This window comes from Scleropages formosus, chromosome 15, assembly GCF_900964775.1.
Source record: "Scleropages formosus chromosome 15, fSclFor1.1, whole genome shotgun sequence".
NCBI lineage: Eukaryota > Metazoa > Chordata > Actinopteri > Osteoglossiformes > Osteoglossidae > Scleropages > Scleropages formosus.
Window position 1 is genome coordinate 10,211,866 of NC_041820.1, and position 8,235 is coordinate 10,220,100.

General features: G+C 43.6%; 1 protein-coding gene across 1 annotated transcript; it reads right to left on the bottom strand.

Annotated features, from left to right (window-relative positions):
* Positions 1-448: 448 nt before the first annotated feature.
* Positions 449-6,673, bottom strand: LOC108923063 (cathepsin B-like). Its single transcript, XM_018733524.2, is given in 11 exon segments — positions 449-756; positions 946-1,062; positions 1,065-1,073; positions 1,487-1,603; positions 1,748-1,894; positions 2,040-2,125; positions 2,473-2,588; positions 2,713-2,827; positions 3,369-3,454; positions 3,729-3,852; positions 6,608-6,673. Coding segments are annotated over 10 exon segments (993 nt in total). The 5' UTR covers position 3,852; positions 6,608-6,673; the 3' UTR covers positions 449-679.
* Between the last annotated feature and the right edge of the window lie 1,562 nt (positions 6,674-8,235).

The window sequence follows — 8,235 nt, forward strand, 5'->3', positions numbered from 1 at the left end:
GGGATTTGACTTCTGCTTATTTAACAAGACCACTTCCATAAATATCACTCACACACACACAGGCTGAAGCAGCTTGTCCCGAGCAGGGTCACGGGGAGCTGGAGCCTAAGACAGGGCGTAAGGCCGGAGGGGGAGGGGACACAGGGAAAACACCCAGGACGGGACGCCAGTCCGTCACAAGGCACCCCAAGCGGGACTCGAACCCCAGACCCGCCAAACAGCAGGACCCCCCACACATATCAATTTAGCAAAATGTCACCTTAAAGGGTTTTTTTTTTTTTTTTTTATATACTTTCACAGATTATGATTAGAACATGGCAAATAAGACAACAGAATTAAAATACAAAATGTTGTTCACAGAAGTTTAAAAAAAAAGATATTAAGAATTTTTCTGGCCCTGAAATCACATCTCTAACTTACTGTCTTGTGTGCACAAACTCTGAAAAGTCAAGTCAAGCCACAATTCCATTGGAGAAAGGAAATATATAAAACATCTTTGTTTCAATAATTACAAAAGTATGATTGTTGGACAAGTACACAGCAGTAAGCAATTAGCACATAGATCAAATATGAAAAGTACACATAACACAGGCTACATACATGGAACACTTTACAGGAAGTCCCTTTTTAAAACACTACAGCTGAGCTTCATCCTCCTGGTACTCTTTTCAGCACACCTTCAGTTCTTGGGGATCCCAGCAACAATCATAGACTCAATCAAGCAGTGGTTCTGTCCCCTCAAAATCTTGAAGTATCCTGACATGGAAAGATAATGATAGTCAATAATGACCACTGATTGTTGGTAAGATTTGAACTCCATTAAGGATCCACCAAAAATCTGTCAAAATGTAAATCCTTGGAATTAAATTTTTACTAGTGTTAATTAAACCATGTGGAGCAGAAGCTCTAAAGGTCTCACAGCTTCATCACACACCCATATCTTACCGTTATCGCCCCAGTCTGTGTTCCAGGAGTTGGCAGCCAGCCAGTACGGAGTACCCTTCTCTGTTCCCCAACCCAAGATCTTAATGGCATGGCCACCAACAAGACCACCCGTAACAGTTGATACACACCTGGGAAGTTTGAGAAAGACAGGAAAGCATTAAGATCAGTCTCAGAGAGCTTCAAGTTAGAGAGTTTATCTGAGACCATAGCTACAGCCAAGGTAAATAACATATGTTCATCTATAGCCACTGTTTCCAAAGGGGTACTTAAATATTTAATTTCATGAACAAAAACTTTTCAGTAGCAGGTGACAAATTGCTTGTAGGACTATAACCTAGCTGATCGTTCAGATAGTCATTCTAAATAGACGTTTACATTCAAGTCCTCAGACACGGGCTCTTAAGTAAGGTCCTTAACCCAAACGACTAGAGTAAGAACGACCTTGTATATTAATATCCATTTGGCTGAACCAACTTGTTTTCCGAGCCAAAAATTTTCTGTTATCCCAAAAGAGAAAATGCATTATTGTGTGTATCCGCACCGCTCTTGTAGCTGAGGAAGTCTTCGTAGACGTAGAAGGCACCCTCCACTGGGCCGTTCTTGTACAGCTCGATCATAATTTGCTGCTCCGACGATGGAACGTGATAGGCTGTCATTCCTGCGTTTTACAGAACAAGTAGGATGCAGTTATACCATTCAGTGAAAGACGGCACAGAATTAATAATATTATACCCCAAGAAGTTCTCATTTCTGTACTGAGTAAATATCAGGTTGAAAGCTTTTTCAGTTTGCTTAGATTTACCAAAGTGTTTATCCTGGAAATAGGAGGGAGTGTATCCATCCTCACACTGGGACAGACACTTGGGCGTGTTCCCCTCCTCTCCAGTGCAGGGGGGCCGCGAGCCATTGACATGGTGTTCACATGGGGGAATGGTGTAGGGTCGGCAGCCTGCAGTTGAACCATGCAAACACACCATGGTTAAAAAAATGTTAAGAATAAATCAGTGTTATGCTGTTAGACCAGTGTGACAGGTCTGCAGTTCACATCCTTTCCGGGAAAAAGCACGCACGCACAGAGAGAGAGAGACACCCACCCACATGAGAACTGTAGAGCCCACCAGTCACCAGGCCTTCCCTCGTCCAGTAGTTCCAGGCAGAGGATGGGTATCCGCCGTTACACCTGCAGAGTACAACACACATATGAAACTGGTATAGCTCTTAACTTCTCTGAAATGAAAGCCTCACATGGCAGTTGGGGGTGGGGGATTCATTCTATTACTTTACAAGAGATTACTTTTAACAGAGTAGTGCATTTGCCACTCTAAGATAGCACATCCTGCAGATGTATTTTTGGTCTTACACTGCACAAATAAAACACTGCACCCTTTTTGCTACTATCTGCTGATTTCTAACTATGTTCAACGTGTACAATATGGCACGATCACCTCTTCTGCAGACCACCTTTCACCTCACCTACAGGTCACCTCTTTTGCTCTGGACGAGACACCCGCACGTTCACACACTCACCCAAAACCGCAGGTTGAACAGCATGTCAGCAGATCCTCAGATGAGATCTCTAAGCTCATCTTGCCGTTGCTGTGGATGCAGACTCGGTCAGAGATTGCCTCTGCAGCACCGAAGGCCTGGGGTGTGAGATGAAGTGGGGGGCATCAGAAACTGGCAATGTTACATGAAGCTAACCTCCATCATCCCTGTTGGAGGATGAACGACTGGCAACTCGCGCTGCACATAAATTCCACATCTTACCCAGCATGAACCACAGGACCCCTGGTCTCGGATCTCCTTCAGGGTGGGGCAATTGGGCCACTGGTCCCGGGGGTCAAAGCTTTCGGGAAGCTCAACGTCACCTGCATACTGCTCCCTTTGTTGAGACGTGAAGATACTCCATTAGTGGGTGGCCCCTGAACTGCTCAAAACTGAACATCCTCTTGCATCTTACACAGCTCAGTAACACATTGTTTTTAAATTTACATTCATTTACTTAGCAGACACTTTTCTCCAAAGCGACTTCCAATGAACTCTATGTAGTGTTATCAGCCCACACACCTTATTCACCGTGGTGACTTACACTGCTAGATACACTGCTTACACTGGGTCACTCATCCATACATAAATCTCTCCCATATCACAGATCAGCCTGTCCCACGAACATAGAGCAGCGCTTAATGAAATACTGCAACCTTATTGGGTGTCTTCATATCCCCAATGGGCCTGCTACTGCACCCTTGGGAAATGGTCCTTTACAAATTACCAAACTGTAAGCCGATTCAGATGAAGACGTGCAGTAACTGGGGTGAGGAAGCACCGCAGTGATGGAAATTGAGACAGTGGTTATAGGAGATTTTTGCATCTCCTCCTAAGGGGCAGTATGTGCCGCCCCAAAGAAAACCAAAGCCACTCACAAGACAGGGAGCTTGGGTCCATCCATGAGCGTTCCACACAGCTTCTTCACATAGCTGTAGTCAGCACTGTGGAAGTTGTGACCAGCCTAAGTAAAGCCAGATGGAGTATGATATCTTAACACCCTGGTTTAAGTACCCGAAAAGTGCTGGAAGTGCCAGCCAGTCGAGTCCAATTCTTTATGACCACTTGTGTGGTTTTTTTTTTTTTTTTTAGGCAAAGGAGGAACTGAAGGGTTCAACTCTTGACGGGAAGTTATTTAGGGAACTCAGATCGCTAAAAATATTTTTCTTCAGTTTATTTATAAAGACTACTTTATGATGAGAGAAATGTCAGCAATAAGGATAAAAGTATGTCCTCACCCTCCACGTAGAGTTGGCCTTGTTGATATGGGCCACCATCTCATGTGAGAGTGGAGATAACCGCGGTGCCGCCCAGCTGAGGGACACGGCCGAGAGCAAGCAGATAAAACAAAAGGTCCACATCCTACAAGAGACGAAGCGCATGGGTTCGGAAGAGGTGTTATAAACGTGAATACAGTTTAAAATGCATCTACTAATTTTTCCATTTCCAACAAGGCATGGGAGTGAGACATTTAGTATGTTTCCAGCAACTGGTGGCATAGCTGCTGAAGACAAGAACCTGACAGTTGCATTCCCATAGTTGCTGTTGAACCCTGAATTGCTCCAATAAAAATACCCATCTTTATACATATTGCAAGCTGTTTTGAATAAAAACCATCAGCTGGCACACATGAAATGCAAATTATTCATTGCATTGAATAGCTGATGTTTTTTTAAACAAAAACAATGTACTACATAATTTTACTGATCTATACAGTACAGCAAGATATTTCATTGGAGCAATGAGGTTATGTGTTGGCCTTAATGGTGCTACAGCTGAGCCCCTGCGAGATCTGAAACTATATCCTTCAGGTTACAATCAGCCACTGTTCTTAATCGCTATGACTCAGGATTTAGGACAGTGCAGGAAGTGGTCTCGGTGGGGCGCGGGGACGACATGTTTGCCTGCTTGATTACACAAGTGTCTTATTTATTCAGACACAGAGCAATGAGTGACATTTCACACTGCTGGAACAACTCAACTAAGCAGAGTAGAAAGGTTGAACCATTTGTTCCAATAGACTTCCAATGATCTTCTGCAGGAAAAACCTAGTAACTTTATCTGCCATTTTGCCCCCAAAGCAATGTAATTTCAAGTTTGATTTATATACTAGCGGACTGCAATTATTTAACAATTTGTATAGTTTTAGAGTGGTTTTTAGTGGAAAAATTCAGGGTGAGTACCTTGCTCAAGGGTAGTACAGGAAGAGTGGGGACTGGAATCCCGGACATTCAGAACGCAAGGTGACGGCTCTCACTATTATACTACTGCCTGCCCCAAGCCAGGTTTAGGAGGACTCTATCTAATGAAGCACCTGTTACATCTTTTGATTCCTATCATCCCTAAAGTCATTAAAAGATGAACACGACACACCAATAGTTTACAAATCAAACAAAATTAAGTGCAACAGGAACTACAATAACACTGATGAGATTAAATCAATGCACATTTTCAGAGAAAGAGTCAGATGTCAGGTCAGTGGTTTCAGGAAGGTTCCGCAGATCACTTTCATATCCACAGAGCCATTTAAAGCCAGTAGCTGTAAAATATCACATGATGTTCTCTGAAGCAAGAAAAATAATGAGTTAGCAAGAACTAGAACTGGGCCTGTTTAGCCAGGAATTACCATGGGATTTCCCTCTATTGGAAGCTACTTATCCACAGCCTACTTCTGCAGCTGGTGCAATTCTACAATCTACTTATAAAAATGCAGAAACACAGGACATTTGAGCTGCAAAGTACACACACACACAAACTGCCTGTCCTACACAGGGTTGCAGGGAGCCGGAGCCTAACCCAGCAACTCAGGGCATAAGGCTGGAGGGGGAGGGGACACACCCAGGATGGGATGCCAGTCCATCGTAAGGCACCCCAAGCAGGACTTGAACCCTAGACCCACCAGAGAGCAGGACCCAGTCCAACCTACTACGCCACCACAACCCCCCTGCAAAGTACAAATACATACGATTACATATGACTTTGTGATAGCCTAACTCCCAATATACAGAACCTCCCAGTATAAGGTGGATGAACTCAGGAGTCCACAGGCTTCTATCGATCCTCTTAAAAATATTAAGAAGAAAATCATTACACCCAAAGATCCTTACTTCTCTGATTGATAAAGACATCAAGGTTAGCGGTCACATTTGACAAGTTCCAACTTCTTTGTTCAAAACTTCTTTTTTTGTCCTTCAGTGACACTAGGAACTGGGGGGGGGGGGGGGGGCGGGTGCAGTGGCACAGAGGCACAGCAAGTTTGGCCAGGTCCCACTCTCTGGTGAGTCTGGGGTTCGACTCCTGCTTGGGGTTCCTTGCAGCAGACAGGTCCCATCTCGGGTGCATCCCCTCCCCCTCCAGCCTTGCACCCTGCATTGCCAGATTAGGCTCCGCCTTACCGCAACCCCACTTCGGATAAGCAGCTTCAGACAACGAGTGTGCTGTGTGACACCACAAAAGGAGGAAACGAGAGTTAAAAAAAAAAAAAAAAAAAAAGCAAGAAGCACATGATGACTCAGCCATGTTCCTTTCTCATGATGAAAGACAAAGTTCCACAATCTGCACCCCCATCCCCCCCAAAAGTGCATTTACACAGCAACAGCTAGTGTATCACCAAAGTGATAAAGGTGAAAGCACAGCCCTGCATGCACCAGCAGTAGTTTTGTGTATGTGAAAGCAGAGGAAAAAAAAAAGATCCTGTGAGTGTTAGAAAGGAGTTCAGGTTACAGAAACACTTCCTCTTGTAACACACAGAGAAGCCCAGTCTGCGCAATTGCGCAGAGACTGGGCTTCTCTGTGTGTTACAAGAGGAAGTGTTATATTAGATTATATTATATTATGTGGATGGAAATGATTCGACAACAAGCAAAGCGCACGAAAAGCAAAGCTGCAGGCCAATTTCTGAAGCCTCTGTTGTGTATTTATGTATCATTGATTGACACCAGCAGTGACCAGATCAGTGTCGAACAGGTGAGTCGCACACGACCCATTGGATTTGGAAGCGTAAGCAGTAACGAACGGACCTGTACGAGCAACAAACACACAGTTTCTGAATTATTCATCTTATATTTTATCAGCCAGCCGCGGTTTAAAGTCCATCACATCAATAACGGCCACCTACCTGCGCTCTTTCTCCCGACTCCTGCCGCGCTTGAGAGGAGGAGGAAACAGTCGCTCTTTAACTCCCCTGCAGCACTTTCGATTTCGATGCGTGTCACGTGACCGAGCACGTGGAGCCCGGTCTTATGACATTCAGTCATGATCGTCGCCACTGTTATAATACAGTATCGGTAGTTCATTAATTTTGTTTTTTTTTTTTTTTTTTTTTTTAACATTTATTCGTTTAGTTGACGCTTTTCTCCGAAGCGACTCACACAGTGTTGAGGTATTTACAGTTATTTACTCATGATTTAGCTGGGTGATTTTACTGGAGCAATTAGGGTAAAGTACCTTTGGCTTTGTTGTTCAAGCAGGGTTACAACATCCAGGGGTGGGGATCGAACCGGTGACTTTTGGGTCCAAAGTAGTTACAGTTTTTTTTTTTTCCAAGAACTGGAATTTAAGTGCTTTTTACTAAGCACTACCTGGGTTCCTTCCAGTAGGGCATTTGGTTAAATAATTCGGAAGAGATTTAAGATTTGAGCAGCAAATTGGAGACCTTCATGTTGATTGCATAGTTCCTGTTATTAGTCTTTGTCCATGCTGACTTGCAGTCTGATTTACACATTTCAACAGCTCGGTTGGGTATTCTTGATCAATGGTGCTATAGAAAGAGTTGGATTCAAACCTGGGATCTTCAGATTGCGTGGCCGTGGATCTGATCACCGTGTCCCTCGCTCCTCCGGGGCTTTTAATTTGCCATTATTTACTAATATAGGCTTAACTTGAACCCACGGCTGCGCCCTCATTGTTTTATGCATTAGCCCACATGAGCCTTATCCTTCCATTCTTTCTATCACAGGCCATAACATCGAGACTGAATGATGACATGGTCGAAGCAAAAAAATCCAGGCTGCAAAAGCCAATGTTTAAAATTTTGTCATTACAGCTGGAGTACAAAAGCCACTGACATGTTTTTAACTGCACAAATGTCTTGCATGTTTTTTTGGTATATAGAATCAGTGAGGTTGTGTTTTTTTTTCCAATTGCTGAGGAAGGAGAGCATAGAAATATGTCACAGGGAATTAAATCTTGAGTTTTTATTAAATTTTCATCTCATTTGTACAGTAGTTGTTTTGAAATTAAGTGTGTGTGTATTTTGTGAAAAGTTTATTTCATTTCATAAAATGAAAAAAATAATGTATTTTATTAGTCAAAAATATAAGATTTGCACAGAGGCGCTGATGTATAGAACAATTTAAACTCTGTAAATGATAACAAAATTAAAACACGTGCAAATTTCTTGCTCATGTTGACTTCACACAGTTCTTACAATACATACTGCAACATTTTTGTAATGAGAACTAAATTCAAGTATTATAACAAATATTCACCCCCTCAATTAATATTGACTTGAAGGGGTCAAAATTGTTTTATAGAAAAGTGTTTTCACATTAGGGGGCGCGGTGACGCAGTGGCGCAGTGGTTGGACCACGGTCCTGCTCTCCGGTGGGTCTGGGGTTCGAGTCCCGCTTGGGGTGCCTTGTGACGGACTGGCGTCCCGTCCTGGGTGTGTCCCCTCCCCCTCCGGCCTTACGCCCTGTGTTGCCGGGTAGGCTCCGGTTTCACCCGTGACCCCGTATGGGACAA